The 15,291-nt window shown below is 42.1% G+C and overlaps 3 protein-coding genes across 5 annotated transcripts; 2 read left to right on the forward strand and 1 right to left on the reverse strand.

Moving 5' to 3' along the window:
• The first annotated feature begins 303 nt into the window (after nt 1–303).
• Nucleotides 304–4,682, forward strand: fam168b (family with sequence similarity 168 member B). 2 transcript variants are annotated; one of them, XM_076138126.1, is made up of 8 exons: nt 304–421; nt 2,592–2,676; nt 2,788–2,871; nt 3,114–3,140; nt 3,327–3,469; nt 3,557–3,755; nt 3,871–3,995; nt 4,091–4,682. In XM_076138126.1, exons 2-7 carry the CDS (start codon nt 2,607–2,609, stop codon nt 3,981–3,983), a joined length of 636 nt encoding a protein of 211 aa, XP_075994241.1. In that variant the 5' UTR covers nt 304–421; nt 2,592–2,606; the 3' UTR covers nt 3,984–3,995; nt 4,091–4,682. The 2 variants fall into 2 exon arrangements, with proteins under 2 accessions (XP_075994241.1, XP_075994242.1); XM_076138127.1 differs by lacking the exon at nt 3,114–3,140.
• Nucleotides 4,683–6,134: 1,452 nt separating this feature from the next.
• On the forward strand, nt 6,135–11,343 carry rbbp8 (retinoblastoma binding protein 8). The gene is made up of 19 exons (XM_076138179.1): nt 6,135–6,237; nt 6,703–6,869; nt 6,991–7,033; nt 7,121–7,216; nt 7,362–7,453; nt 7,598–7,670; nt 7,889–8,085; nt 8,197–8,292; nt 8,498–8,568; nt 8,701–8,768; nt 8,868–9,138; nt 9,227–9,401; nt 9,503–9,594; nt 9,762–9,873; nt 10,011–10,166; nt 10,240–10,288; nt 10,772–10,859; nt 10,945–11,086; nt 11,209–11,343. The coding sequence occupies exons 2-19, from the start codon at nt 6,758–6,760 to the stop codon at nt 11,304–11,306; spliced, it is 2,031 nt and encodes a 676-aa protein (XP_075994294.1). The 5' UTR covers nt 6,135–6,237; nt 6,703–6,757; the 3' UTR covers nt 11,307–11,343.
• A 135-nt stretch (nt 11,344–11,478) lies between these two features.
• On the reverse strand, nt 11,479–14,811 carry slc35d4 (solute carrier family 35 member D4). 2 transcript variants are annotated; one of them, XM_076138182.1, is made up of 15 exons: nt 14,601–14,811; nt 14,113–14,159; nt 13,687–13,764; nt 13,508–13,589; nt 13,303–13,380; nt 13,188–13,213; nt 12,994–13,045; nt 12,831–12,879; nt 12,585–12,630; nt 12,471–12,506; nt 12,336–12,370; nt 12,186–12,255; nt 12,008–12,098; nt 11,826–11,890; nt 11,479–11,681 (listed from the first exon to the last, which is right to left on the reverse strand). In XM_076138182.1, the coding sequence occupies exons 1-15, from the start codon at nt 14,670–14,672 to the stop codon at nt 11,624–11,626; spliced, it is 885 nt and encodes a 294-aa protein (XP_075994297.1). In that variant the 5' UTR covers nt 14,673–14,811; the 3' UTR covers nt 11,479–11,623. The 2 variants fall into 2 exon arrangements, with proteins under 2 accessions (XP_075994297.1, XP_075994296.1); XM_076138181.1 differs by having other exon boundaries at nt 13,188–13,216.
• Between the last annotated feature and the right edge of the window lie 480 nt (nt 14,812–15,291).

The following is a 15,291-nucleotide window of genomic DNA, read 5'->3' on the forward strand; positions in this document are numbered from 1 at the left end:
CGTAACTCGTTGGTAATGCACTCTAAAATATTAACAATTAACATACAGTAATGCCACTACAATAAAGAAAGAATATTAATATTATTTCACATATTTCTGGCTTTGCTCGGTTTTATAAAATGAAAATATTTTATTGTAGTTTTTTATTGTGTTTGTGAATTTGGTTATTTAGTCTCGGGCTGGTAGTGAGACAGTTTTTAACGTATATTTAAATATAGAGGAACAATAAAATGTAATACCCGAAAATGATTTTATATTACGTTTTATTATTTTGATCGACGCACCACGTGACTTTACGGAAGTGACGCGTAGTGCTCAAAAGAGTTCAGCATCCACAGGGAGCAAAACACCAGCTAGCGTAATTTCGTTTTACCTCAGAGGACCAAAGAAGGACACCTACGCACGATTGAAGCGTCTAACAGTGAGTTCATGTTTGTTAGCGACTAGATTGAGACATTTTGTTTGTGATTTATACCCCAGGACGTTCGTTACTGCGGGACACAGCTGCTTGGCTGGCTGCCTGTCTTCCCCGTGCTGTGCGGCCTGTTGACAAGCTGTCCCCCGCCTGACTGCCCTCCGGACCGTCCGGTGCTTTTACTCGGTCAGAAAGGTGCTTTAGCGGCTTAGTACGCATATGAGAATCCAACAGCGCCGGGAAATGCGCACGACGAGCCGCAGATTGGACAGCTAAACATGCGTCATTGTAAGCTAGCAGATAACAAAGCCCCGTTCCGTTCCCGTTCTCCTTTGCACGCAGAGGTCCAAATCCCGTCTAAGGTCGTTTACATATTCATGTTACAACTATATCATCTCATTATTTTATTTACAGAAACCACCGCTAATATAGTCTCGCTGGCAAATCATCAAACTGCATTTTGTTTTTTTCGGTTTTTGAAAAAAGGGGAAAAAAATTAAATAAAATTGCATCACTCTGTTGTGTTTGGTAGCGCGAGACAGACGTCGTAAAAATCTGATTTGTAAATGAATTTATCTTTTTGCACGTTGGAATGTACAACAATTTCGAAGAAAAAATGTCGTTCTTTATCGGGATGGATGCAGTTTGGTCCACGAGTGAACGGGTTAAAGTGAATCCAATCTAAAATGGATTTGTGTTAGGGAGCGAGGAGGTGTCGGGCGCGTTTAGACGTGGATGTTGTGTGTGTGTGCAGCTCCGTTTTGCTTTCGGCCACATTATGGGATGCAGAGAGGCGATGTGCGTTTCATTTACGTAGCTGCGTTTTTTCACTGAAGGGTGACCCGAGTGTGCGAGTCAGTGAGGCTGACGAGACGTGAGGAGAGTCGCAAAGTGACGCTATACGTGTTGTTCACCGCTAGAGGCCAGCAGAGAGTCGCCGAATGAGCATCATGAGTTGTATAAGACAGAAATAAAACGTGTTAATGTTTCAAGAACGTTATTTTGAGTTTTTCACATATTTGTGTATAAAAAAATTTTTTACGTTTATAAAGCTTGTGATGGTTGGATGACATGTGGATTCAACTCTGAAAATTAAAAAAAAAAAAAATCCCTGTTACTGATCTTTCCAACATAACCTCATTCTGCCTTGACACACTTCCACCAATGCAGGAGGAGTTTCTGTCTCTTATTTTTAGAATAAAACAGCTGATGTGACATCATCTGATGCCAAGTGGGTTTCAGCAGGAAGCTTTTTCATGTTTAGAAAGAGATTAAAATCTTGGGGCTAAATCAGGTCGGGTGCTGAAGTATTAGTAGTACTTTAATACAGACAACTGTTTCATCAATCACCTCTCAAAACCTTGACACCTCTACTTTTACAAAAAATATGTATTACTGTCTGGGGCGGCACGGGGAGGCACCAAATAGCAAGGGGTCAGGGGGGCCCCCTCCCCTCCAAGACAATATGAAGCGCTCTGCATTTTCACCTGAAGGCTCTGATTAAGCCCACTGCATGTTGCACAGTGGTGTGCTGTACATGTTGTACTTTTCACATTCACATCGTCCAGCTGCATTGGTAAAACCAGACGTGCAGTGAATCCACTACATTATTTTATTAGATTCCATTAAAGGAAACGAATAGTAACTTAATGGTTTCATTTAATTGAAATGGATTAAGGTGAATCTCTTGCACAGCCATCGTCTTAGTTCTTCACCTTCCTTATTGTATGCTCGACTGAGGTCCATACATGTTAGATGACCAACAAAACTGCTGGTGCACTTCTACGCATCTCCTAAAACCAGTTGCCAACCTTCTGAAAGGGTCGTTTCTTTCACTTTTTATATTTTAACATGTTTTCTGTGGCGTGAGATGTCCTTAGTTTACGCTACCAACAGCCATGAGGTCTGAAAATAAACCAAGAGCGCGGAGAATAATTGAGGGTGTAACAACAGGAACAGGGTGCTGACAGCTATGTTTAAGCACGCAGAACATCTACCACACGTGCAGAAACTAGAACAGCACTCACAATCTGACGCTACAGACTTCTCTCCTGCTGGAGGCCTGTAGCTGTGAGCTGCAGGGAGGGAAAACCAGGATTTTGGTATTTAAAGGGGGGACGTGTGTGTTTTCGATTCTCCTTTTGAATTTCTGTATCTTTCTGCTTCTTTCTTGCAGCATCCGTAGAGCATAATGAATCCCGTGTACAGCCCTGCACAAACAGGGGTCCCTTTTGCTAACACCAAGGGTCTCGGCTATCCAGGTAATGTTAAATGTCTGTCGGTCTGTCAGTGGCTCATGCAAATAGCCTCATCACATACAAGCGAAAAGTAAACTCGATTGTTATCCTTCTCTTTTCTGTCCTGGTCTGAAGCTGGTTTCCCTGTTGGCTATGCAGCGGCGGCCCCAGCATACACTCCCAGTGTATATCCAGGAGCAAACCCAGCCTTCCCAAGTGGTGAGGAATCCTTCACTTTGGAACCCCGTAGCAGTGTAGTGATAATGCACATGTTGACAAGCATTCATAAGCAAATTAATATAAAAATGAAACTGTACCCTACTGGCCTGACAGAGTTGCTACAATTGCCAGTAAAGATTTGTAGGAATAAAGCTATAGGAAGCCACAATTCTATATAAACTTCATATGCATGCTGGTTGTAGCTACATGAAGGCCAAGTCTTTTTTTCCCCCTTTTCTTAGGCTACTACTGTACTCTCCCACAGAACGGTGAATTATTGCAGTTTTGATCAATTCATACAACAAAATTACAGCATTTAGCAAATAGTGCACCATCCTATCAGAGGTGGAAGTGTGTATGTGTGTGTTAAATGGTCTGTTATCTCCCACATGTGTGTTAGTGACCGCACATGAAATGCCATCAGCACTAATGTGAAGTGTCTTCCGCCCACCCAGGCTACTCTCCAGGCACTCCTTTCAAAATGTCCTGCTCTCCCAACACGGGGACCGTCCCTCCCTACACCTCCTCCCCCAACCCCTACCCTGCTACTGTCTACCCTGTGAGGAGTACCTACCCCCAACAGAACCCTTATGCACAGGTGAGTATGCGGTAGAGGAGGAACAGTAGCGTTGGACTGTGTTGTGCCTCGATGGCGCTCTAACCCGATGGTGTCTCTGTGTTCCAGGCGCTCTTAACTTCACAGCAACAGGGCGCCTACTACACACAGCCGCTGTATGCCGCGCCGCCCCACGTGATCCATCACACGACGGTGGTCCAGCCCAATGGGATGCCCGCGGCCATGTATGCCCCGCCCCTCCAGGCTCCCCGCCCCAACGGCGTCGCTATGGGGATGGTAGCCGGCACCACCATGGCCATGTCAGCTGGTGAGCTCTGGGTTCCATTTTTATCCCTAATTAGAGGAGCGTCAGGGCCTTGGCAGAGGCGTGCGAGCGAATGCGTGCCCCCTCTAATGAATTCTGTGTCCTCTTTGCTTTGCAGGAACTTTGTTGACAACTCCCTCACCATCCCCTGTTGCCCCCCACCAAGTCACAATGCCCACATATCGGCCCCCTGGCACACCCAGCTATAGCTACGTGCCCCCGCAGTGGTGAAGAGAGGCCAGCGTGAGTATGAGTCACATGATGTAATGATAAACAGCTCTTCAGTCATTCATTAATCACTGTGATCACGTGTCTGACTCCTGCTCTTCCCCCTGCAGGTAAGAAGATGGTAGATATGCATTCAAACTCTACTCCAGTGTTTATTTGCAATTGGTGACGACCTGCCAAGTCGGAGTCTGCCAATCGCTTTTCTTCCAGCATAATGTGAATCTGAATCCCACTACGTAGAAAGAAGCCCATTTGGATAGGGGGGTGAAGTATAGACCCCATCCCCAAAACCCCCTTTTAATGGATTAAGGCTGCACCCCCCCCCCCCCCTACACATACGCAAACACACACATATCCCACCGCCAGCACTCTAAAACCTGCTGCATATCTCATATTTAATAGCAAAACGCTCCATGCAAACTTTTTTGTGAACTGTCATGCAGGTTTTTATAGCTTAAACTGTTAAGTGGTGAAAAGGGAGTTTGGATTTGTTTGTTTTTTTGTTTTTTTTATTATTTTAGATTGGGGGCGGGACCATACAATGTGGAATGCATGTGTGTATATATAGATATATCCAATACTGCTAGCTCAATCTACCTGCTGTGACAAATGCAAAATCAACAAAAGGCACACACATCCAAAGGAACGAAAAAAAAATAAAACAAAAAAACGTAATAATCTGCAGTGCTGAATCACCAGTGATCATCATAAATGTGAAAGTAGTAAAGATGAGAAGTGTTTTAACATGCAAAAATGTAACTGCGCCATCCAGGGCAGACCAAACTGTACAATGTCCACCGCTTTGTGTTTTGGTAAGTGATGCTATAGGTTTGACTTCTTTCTCTTAAGTGGTGCAGTGTTTTTGCATTTCGTCTTACCAATTTGTATTTTAGGAGGAAAATTTGGACTTTTTTCAGTTTGTGCCTCAGACTGACGGCCATTCCGAGACTTAAATCATTCTGGGGTTCTGTTTGCCAAATTCTGAAGCAGTTTCTTTTTTTATTTTTGTTCCTGCTTGAAACACTTTTAAGTGATATAAACGATAAAAGCCTGTCCACATGTTTTAGATAGAAGTATTCTTGGTGGGGATTAAGTAGAGGACGTTGTTGGAAATCATTTGCACCCATTTAATGCGTGAATGAGCAGTAACATTTTTGTGTGCGCGTGTGTGTGTGTGTGTGTGTATGTACGTATGCCTGACAAAGGATTAAAATAGAAACCATTAAAAATGGTGTTGTGCCATACAATGCAGTATATGCCTACAATTTTAGGTCACAGTAATCAATTTATTCTCCCTAAATAGGTCTGAAGCACTACTTCATTAACTTACTGCTAATCTTTGACATGTTTGGAAACGTGATTTTTGTGGATAGCACTACTGAAGGAAAGCACTAAACCTGTAGTGAGAAGAGGTCGTAATAAAGGAACCAGACATTTTTGACATTGCTCGCTGTTTTACCTCAAGTTTCTAGGCTAACCCACCATTTATCACTGTCTCAGACTTGCTTTTCTAAGTTGCCTCAGTCACCTCAGTTAAATAATCTGTTTTGTAAATGTTATTTTTGTGATTTTTGGTTCTTGTTTTGTATTCTTAAGAAAGACCAAAAATAAAAACAATTACAAGAGCCTTTGTTTGTATCATTGTCTTTGAGCCACAGAACAACTGTAACAAACAGAAGAAGCTTTATGTTTTGTATATTTGGACCATAGTGCAGTTCTCTGGCACAGATACATGCAGCAAGATAAACCAAGGAGGTACAAGATGTCCTCAGATTACAGTATCGGGCTTCACACACAGTGGATGGCTGAAATAAATCACACGGGAATTTCCTCGAGATTTATTGGAGGCAGTCATTTCCCATTTTGTTTAACACCACTGCTGCTCCAAATCTGTGACACAATGTAAGAAATTGAGTGAAATAGAGACCTATTTTGAATCTTATTTATGTAATTTTCCCATACGATATACCGCGACAAGACAAAAATAATCACTAAATAAAGAACTGCGACACATAAATAAAAATGACGTATTCAAATGAGTCCTATTTGTTACAGTTTACCTGACTCATAGTACGGAAGAACAGCACTGCAGCTCGACGATAGGTGGCGATAACTCTCCGGTTAGAATTAATCCAAGAAGAAGCGAAGAAGACAATTTAACCGGTATGCAACACGGCGCGCGAGATTTGTGTTTGTTTGGAGGTTGCTAACATGGATTTAATCTTTTAATGTTCAAACTCCTTGTCACTCCGCTACTGTAAGTATTTTTTAAACGTGGTATTTTGTTGAAGACGTGTAAAAAATATATCTTTCTGTGCTGCTGTGTTACGGTAAAGTCAAGGGAGCATAAGATTTAAGTAGTTTGCGGTCGTCGTGTCGTAACTGTCATTGTTGTATAAAGTGTAGATTACGTCACATAGAAACAGTACATTTAGTTATAACTTTACATAATGTGTTTTTTTATAAGCTGTAAATTCAGTCTGCATGTCTGTCATTGTAAAACCCAATTAGATACACAGCCGAGCCAAAGAGTAACTACGTCACTATTCTGACAAATACAACAATGTAAATAAAACGACGCGCAAAGGTCACGATGAGCTGTTTAGGATATAGAACAGGGAGATAAGGTTTAGATCCAAGTGTTATATTTTGTATTATATGTGGTTGAATGTTTGTTTTTAATCAGAAATACAGTGATGAAGCATTATAATTATTTATTCAGGTACTTTATTCGTGGTGCCTCAGGTTGTTGATGGTTGTTGGGGCAGTAAAGCAGGATGAGCAGTCCCTCACTCAGCAGCGGGTACAGTGGGACCCCCAAAGCTGCTGGAGACCTCTTTGAAGATCTTTACAAGCAGCTTGGAGAATGTCACCAAAAAGCTCTTCAAGGTACAGAACTTTGATCCTCTCTGTGGAGAAGCTACGGAGTAGAAGGTTCAACCTAAAACGTGAATAAATGAAAAGAATAATCCAAGTAGTTTGATCAATAATCTGTTTTTGTTGGTTTTAGACCTGGAGGTAAAAGTGAGCAAGCTGAAAAGAGAGCGCTGCCTGTGAGTAAACTGTGTCGCCCTACACTTCACGTTTCTCTCTGATCCAGGATTTGTAACTTGTTGTTATTGTTTGTTTGTTTTCTGTAGAGATGCACAGAGACTGGAGGAGTTTTACAACCGCAACCAGCAGCTGAAGGAGCAACATAAAAACTTACAAGACATCATCGGCCACCTGAAGGAAAGGTAAGGTCGCTGCACCACCTTCTTCACTTGAGTTGAAAGGGCCACAAAGCTACACGTCGCCCAACAAATGTCTGTCTGACTGCATGTTGTATCGGCATCAGATTGCCTGTAAAGGAGCAACGGCAAACTGTTGGCTGTGTTTCAGGCTTCGGGCAGGCGAGTGTGATCGATGTGGAATCTTGGAGGAGAACCTGAAGAATGAACAGGATCAGAATGTTTGCCTCATCGCCAAACTGAGTGGGTTTTTAAATTGTGTTGTGCCTTTAATGCTTCATCTGTGTGTTATGCCTCTGTTCTTATTGCACTCCATGGATCACAGGCTGGTCAAGAGTATATATGTGTGTGTTTGTAGTATTCTGATGTCTGTCATTTGCTGTGTAGAAAGCGAGAAAAACTGCCTTGAGGATGAAAACAGAAAGCTGAAGGCCGAGCTGCAAAACCTAAAGAGCTCTCAGTGAGTTTGACTCCTCAACATTTCCTTTTGTGATACTCTTATGATGATCAGTTACAGTTGTATTTTCATTTCATTAACCTTGTATGAGGATTACTTGACTTTATATTCAACCATTTAATACACCTTAGCATCTAAAGTGGATGTTTAGTCAATGTTCTGCACCAGAGTGAGTGTGAAGTTTCTGTGGTAAATGAAGCATTGCTGGTTTTGGTTCTCAGTGCAGGGCGACAGCAGAGCTCGTCTCCTCCTCCCCCCTCCTCAGAGCAGGAAGAGGGCGTCATTCCAGACTCTCCGCTCATGCCGAGCTTGCTGCCCGTGGTGAACAGGCTGAAGAAAAGGAAAACTAACGACAAAGTCAAGCACATTCGATATGCAGAGAAGCCTTTACCTCAGCCTCACAACTTTCTCTTTAACGGTCAGCTTACTTCACTCATCCTCCATATTGAACAACGCTGAACTCTACGCTTGCTGTGCCTCCTCTCTGAAGGCACTGACCAATTGAACTCTTGTGTTGTTCTTTTGGTAGAGCTGAACACAGAGCCGGTCGATGCCCCAGAGGATCATGGGAGAGCGGACGTACTTGTACCCAACACATGTGAGATGGACGCATCCCAGAACTCGGGTACGATTCCGCTCCTGTAATGATATCATTTTGAACTATAAGTCAGGTTTCCTAGAGTAGCTCATACATTTATTTGCCCGTGTGGCAGAGATGACTGGTTTTTGAGTTATGACTGCCCTCTGCTGGAATGTAGTAGGAGTGCAAATGAAATTGACGATTGCTTGATGTATTGATGAACGTTGGCGTCTCTGTCTCATTTCAGAAGATGTGAATCACAATCTGGACGAGGTCGTAGCTGAGACGTGTCGCTTTGAACTTCCCGACAGGCTTCACACGGTAAGTAGAGTGTTTATCAGACAATATACATTATTTTACTGGGCAAACACAGTCTCTTACACGAGCCAAACGTGTTACTGTTGCATGCATTCCATGTTTCCTGTTGCTCACTGAATCCTCTTCTCTCTGCAGAAAGAGACACAACCTGTAGGCCAGCAAAGCAGCTCAGCGTCTTCCTGGAAGTATGACATTCGCTTAAGGTACGAGTTGCTGCTTCCTTATAATTATCGGTTAAATGTGTTTTTATCATGGTTGAACACACATCACCAACACATTTATAATTGCCTGTGTGTTTAAAGGCCGTACTGCCTCTCCTCCTCCTCCTCCACCCCGGGCCACCATCCAGACTCGACCCCGGGGACATCCTCATCTCTGCCCCCCCGGGTCGCTCGGCTCTCAGATGATAGCTCGCTTCACAGAGCAAAGAGGAGGAAGGAGGTGAGCGACCCAGAGGGAGCGCAGGAGAAAGAACAAGGAGTCCAGGAGGAAGCCCAAGAACCTGATTTGATTAAACAGATCTTCTTACCTCCAAACCGACGGAGCTTCACAAAGGAGACATCAGACTCTAAGGTTGGATTTGGCTTCACAGGGTCCATGTTTACAATTCTGTCTGGGTCCTAGGGGAAGAGTTTAAAACCCATCCTTTTACACTTCATAGGTTCAATCAGCAAGAAACAAGACTTCCAGCCAAAAGCTAGCTGCCTTTTTCAGTCCTGCCTACACAAAGACAAACGGGAAGATTAAAGAAAACACAAACGGGGACAATGCTGGCGTGAGAAGAAGCTTACAGCCGGACCTGAACAACTCGATGAGCCGGGCCGATGCGGAGGACGGTGAGTTTCAGAGCAGAGACATCTTGGAGACTCCATGAATTGCAGATTTGTCTCTACACATTCAGTTATCAGCTGCATTTACATAAAATGTGGTTTTCCAGCAGAGTTGCAGCCCAAAGTGGAGCCCATGTGGAGCATTGACCCTGCACTCGCTCTGTCCATGTATGAGAGTGAAGACTGGAGAGCTGAGGAGGTACAAATGCTCAATGCGCCTGGTTCTGGTTACAGGAGGGTCACTGCGTCGGCCACTCCTGCTGCAGCTCACATGATGTTTTAATACACATGTTCAAATCTTGTACTCCACTGTATGGAACAGACTGAGTTATACTGTGGATCTGATGTGATGTATTTCCCTTAAAGCAAGAGGAAGAACATAGCGGGGAGTCTGTAGATCCTGACTGCACCATGATCAGTCACAGTTTGCTCCAGCGTCGGGGAGAAAAAAGCCAAAACAGAGGAGCCAACGTGTCTGGTAAGTTAACAGTGCAATGATCAACATAAGATGCTGATGCTTTACTCCAAGACTAAAGACGAGACCTTTGGTGAATCAGACTTCAAACTCACTGAGATTAAAGGAAAGGTGTGCTTCTTGTGTTTTTGCTTTTTTAGGTCTAGGTGAGAAGGCAAATGACAGTTTGGATCAAATGTTTGACACTACAGCGTACGGGGAGTACAAGTCTTTTAACAGTCCACATGGAGGCCACAGCCAGGCCTGCTCTGATGAGGAGGAGGAGGAAGAAGAAGAGGAGAAGGAGGAGGAGGATGGTGAGCCTTGATTTATGTTTGTTTTTATTTCAGACAGTCAGTTTTCTAACTTGTAATTTTCTCTCTCAAACAGAACAAAATCCACCTGGGAACACACCGACTCAAAGAAAAAAGCAAGAAAGGTGAGACACTGAGCGACATCGTCTCCTCTTTGAGACCTGTGATTGTATTCTCTGTTTGAGTTTGAGCTGTGAATGTTTAGCCTTCTGTCCAAGAAATGAATTAATGGAGTTTAAGAGTGCAGACAGACTTGTGGTGGAGAAAAAGGGAAGTGAATCTTCAATTTGATTCCACTGCTGGCATATTTCATGCGTGTGCGTGTGTGTGTGTACTTAGCAACTGCTGTGCAAAGTCTTAAAATATGGAAATGAAATGCAAAACATGTTTGCAAATCCAGCCCAGTGAACTCTACAGGACCCATATTTGCATAGCACACAGTTGGTATTGAAGTGGTTACTGAATGCAACTGTCAAACTCTCAAGACTTCTCACTGCAAATGTTCCTGAAGCCAGGCAGTATGAATTCTGGGTAATTCCCTCTGAGACCCCATCAGGGTTTTACATGGTCAAAGTGTATAACATGACTTCTTTGTCTTCTGTGATTAGAAACCCAACATTTGCACATGTGGTTGTGGTTCGCAAGAAAGAGGAAAGAAGAAAGCTGAAGGGAGCCACCTGTAAGGAATGTGAAGTAGTGAGTACAAGCCTTTGTCTAACAATCGGTGTTAAACTAGACATTTTAATATTCAGCATATCTAAGGCATGTTTATTTCCTACAGTATTACGCTCATCTTCCAGAGGAGGAACGAGAGAAGAAGCTGTCTTTATGCTCCAGACATCGATTCCTTTATGTTCCACCCTGCACACCGGAAAACTTCTGGGAGGTTGGATTTCCATCCACTCAGACCTGCATCGAAAGAGGTAAAGGCAACTCTGCCCACTATACACGTGTGTGTGTGATGTGTAATTATGCCATCATTTTATTGTGTGCTCATAATATCCCCAAAGCTCATCTGAAGTTAAACTGTGTGCGTTCCTTCTAGGTTATATTAAAGAGGAGACGAATCCACAGGCACGCTCACGACGAAGACAACCCTATAATGCTCTGTTCTCTCCAAAGGGAAACAAGGAAAATGTCTGAAGGTAAACACAATGATACACAAAGAACGGGCTCAACACTGCACTGTGGAGTAGAGAGGACTTTTCATGTTTATCTATATAATCTCTGTCAAAGCTCCAGTTGTTTGTCCTCACTTTGTTCTGCTGACACTTGTGCACTGTTTGGAATATGTTGGAAAAATAAAAGTAAAAATTTCACCAAAACATACCCAAAAGTCATTTATTTGGTCATCAGTTTGTATAAATACATGTGAGTTGGAGTTATAAAAATAATGGAGGGATTCTCCAGAGTGTAGAGAAGAAAGTGCAAGTTGTTGACTTGTTGTCAGTGAGCTGCTGTTAAGATTCTCTGTCAGAATATAACATCAACGCCTCTCCACAGTGGCTCGTGAACACACTGCAACAAAACAAAACCAAAATATTATCATCAAACATAAGTATGAACAATTTGTGTAGTTGCAGATATAAGGACAAATGAAACAACAGTATTTGGTATGAGAATGATGTTTGCTTTTCTCTCATGTCAGTGTGTGTGACTCACCAGAGAAGAGATAAAACATTCATATCCATGTAGAAAATAAAAGGTGAGAGTGAGACGGCAAAGACCTGAGAGAGAGGTAAAGTTTGTTGTTGTTAATATACACGTATGTATCACATTTGTTATTAGTCTGTCTTATAACCAATATAGACATCATCTAAAATACAAATCAGGTAAGTAGTCACCTTTGACAGAATCATCCAGACTCCACAGTGATCTGACAGCCCACTCTTCAGTTTGACCGTCGCTAATAGCAGCAAGAACCCCAGCAAGGCACTGCAACAAAAACAAAACAATGATTGAACATATAGCCTGTAGGTATTAGAAGAAGTTTGTCTCTCAGTGGACTGGAGTGGACTTTACCTGGCACAGCAGCCACCGTGAAATGTGTAAGAATGAAGGGAAGGGAACTCCCAAACGCCCACAAGATCACCTAGAGAGCAACAAAGATCTCTTTAATGAAACGTTCTCGTCAAATAAACATAAAGCAAATATGTAAAACAACCCAGGTACCGGTTGGGTGAGCAGCGATGGCCAGCAGCAGGACACTGTTGTGTTTAAAGGCAAAGAAACAATCAGTCAATCAAACTAACATCAATACACTATTTCTACCAGAATTCTATAATATTTTGGATGATATAACTTTACCTGAACAAATAGTTGATGCACTGCTGCTCAAGGTCACTAGAAGGGAAACACAAGTGAGCTGTCAATCACTCTCCATGTATGTGAATTGATGTCTATATTTGTGATTAGACTCACCTTAACAGACTTGATTTGTACTGAACTTGAAACGCTCTGTATGCACCTGAAAGTGAAAACACATTCTTACTGTTTTTTTAAATCAAAACATCTTGCCTTTGCCTTTTAACGCCACAGACATACAGAATTTCTTGTATTGTTCAGCGAGATGGTTATATTAAATGATCTTCTATCTTCATTTCAAAATAGAAATGAACAGCAGAAAGGCTCCATGAGGGGAAGCAAAGAGAAACAGATGAAACTCACCGACACAGACGAGATGACCAACAGCCCACAGGTAACCGTTCAAGTCGAACTGCAGAGGCAAGAAACGTACGAACAAAAATGGATGAAGATTTCACAACAAGGTTAACTATTACATTTTTAAAGTTCTATTCATACGAGTTCAGCATTTGATAAGGAATTGTACCTGAGGATCTTGGAGGGGAAGACTGATAGCAGAGAGCAGCATGAGGCCAACGCTACAAGAGGAGAAACAACATCGATTCTAAGAGATATTGTTCAATTCTCCTCAATATTCCATCATTATTACTATTATGGACGTTTTGTTTCCAGAAATTAGACATGTTTAATGCTTGGAAGGCAAAGGAGAAGAACACAAACCTTATAAACTTCAGCCACTGTAATTTCTGCTGGTGGACAGAGAAATCAAAGCTCCGTGTCAAAGGATGGTAAAGGTGGTTTAAGGTTGTAAAAGATGCAAAAATGAGGCACTGACCTCTCTGTGGACGAGCTTCAGGATGACAAAACTAACAACATGGGCGGAATTCTGGAGCGTGAAGAAAAATGGAATGCCCTGAACAAAGAGGAAAGAAAGAAAACCATGAAGGAAGCAGCAGATACGCCTAATACAGAACTACTCCTTTATATTTACAATATAGAGATGATATTTAAAGCCATAATAGAGGGGGTGCATGTCATACCAAGCGTGATAAAGCCCTGGAACCTGCATATATGTTTCCTACAAACAAGACTGAGCCCGGAAGCCACAGAAGAGCTGCAGATCTGTAAGAAAAACATCAAAATAACCAAAGAGAAATCTGCTTAGTGACTAGAATGTGCTGAAAACAGTCACTTTGTAGTCGGAATGAATGGAATGTACCTGGTGATGCGGCTCATTTCCACCCATCCCAGTTTCACAGAGAGGAGAAGCAGCAGAGCCCCGATAGATGTCTGCCATCTGATCACAGCGTGGAGATAAAAACCAAGTGTGGAATAACAGCAGGTTCTAAGAAAGCACTTTGTGTTCTCTCAGGGTGCTTATCACTGATAGATTGCACACAAAAGGTCATTTAAAATAGACATAAAACCAGGCAGAGAACACTTTTGGAGCTTATTATGTGCCGGTTTAAATGGTACTTTTACAATCTAAATATAAATTGAGCCATAAAAGCTTATATTTATAACCATTCCCCGATTTGATTTGGACAATTTCACCCTCTTAAGTGCAGAGATGTGTGTGTAATAACCATAAAAGAAGAAAACATGACAGACATTAAACTGCACATGTTCCCATTCAGCTACTCACCCTTGAAATAAGGTTGGATAGGTGAATTTTAACACAGACAGGACAAACTGTAGAGGAAGACATAATTCAGATTGCAGATTAACATGAATTAATTAATGACCTTGTCACATAATTCTGTTTCATTTCTTAGATATTGTAGGTTTCTCTTTCAACAGCAATCTTCAGGTAAAACATAACTTTGAAGTGTTTTGGCTTATTTGTATTGATGAATGCCACCACAAGTTGCCTTTATTTTAACTTAGTTTTCTTGTTTCTTCCGTATAACTATCTAACCCTAACGCCCGTAAAGTGAATTACAATGAGTCACGTCATGTTGACATAAACTTCCTTTACTTTATTGCTAATGAGGAGGGATAAAAAGTGTATAATCTTCAGGATTTGATTGCAGGTTAGGGTGAGTTCATGTATAAAGAAGGGAGCTGCCATAGTTTGAGCTTTAAATGAGTCGAGCCTGTTCTTTAAATTGTTAAAACGCGTAAAACACTCACCTTGTTTGTGAAATACGATACAACAAACACGAAGCTAAACGCGAGGCCATTAATGTGCCTTTTCCACTGCATTTCGCCCTGTAACACACTGCGGCGGGGACATGGCTCCCATTAAAACTCAAGTTATGACATTATAGCTTGTTTCAAAGTGGAGATGTCTTCATATCTTAAACAACTTGACACACTCTGACACGTCGATACGTTTTCACACAAAGATCATCTATGCTTACGACGATATTCACTCGCTGTTTCGATTAATCAATACTCGTCGGTCTGTGAAGGTGGGGCCAAATCAAATCAGGACCCTGGTAAGATTTCGGGGCCACAAACGGTTCAACAGATGCAATGGGTTGCAATTAATTGTTTTGAAATTAATAGTTTTGTTGTTAGAACTGCTTCCTTACAGCGTAGAGGTCCCGGGTTCGAATCCGATATGTCGTTTTGCATCTGTCCCCCTATGTCTGCGAGTTGCCCCTGAACTACACACGACGGAGTATTCAGAATAAATGGGTTCATGTAATGTTTACCGATTTGGATAATTTAGTAAAAACCTACATTACTTTATCTTTATGAGCCAGCATTATATAAAGATGTTTCACGTAAATATTAACATATTTATTGCCCCATACAATATAAATTAAGGTGTTTGGTACTTCAAAATAAAGTCAGAGTGGCACCTCCGTGTTTGTCC

The sequence above is a fragment of the Genypterus blacodes genome, unplaced genomic scaffold, assembly GCF_046128005.1.
Source record: "Genypterus blacodes isolate CSIRO-AG114 ecotype Tasmania unplaced genomic scaffold, CSIRO-AGI_Gbla_v1 ptg000348l_1, whole genome shotgun sequence".
In the NCBI taxonomy this organism is placed as follows: Eukaryota; Metazoa; Chordata; class Actinopteri; order Ophidiiformes; family Ophidiidae; genus Genypterus; species Genypterus blacodes.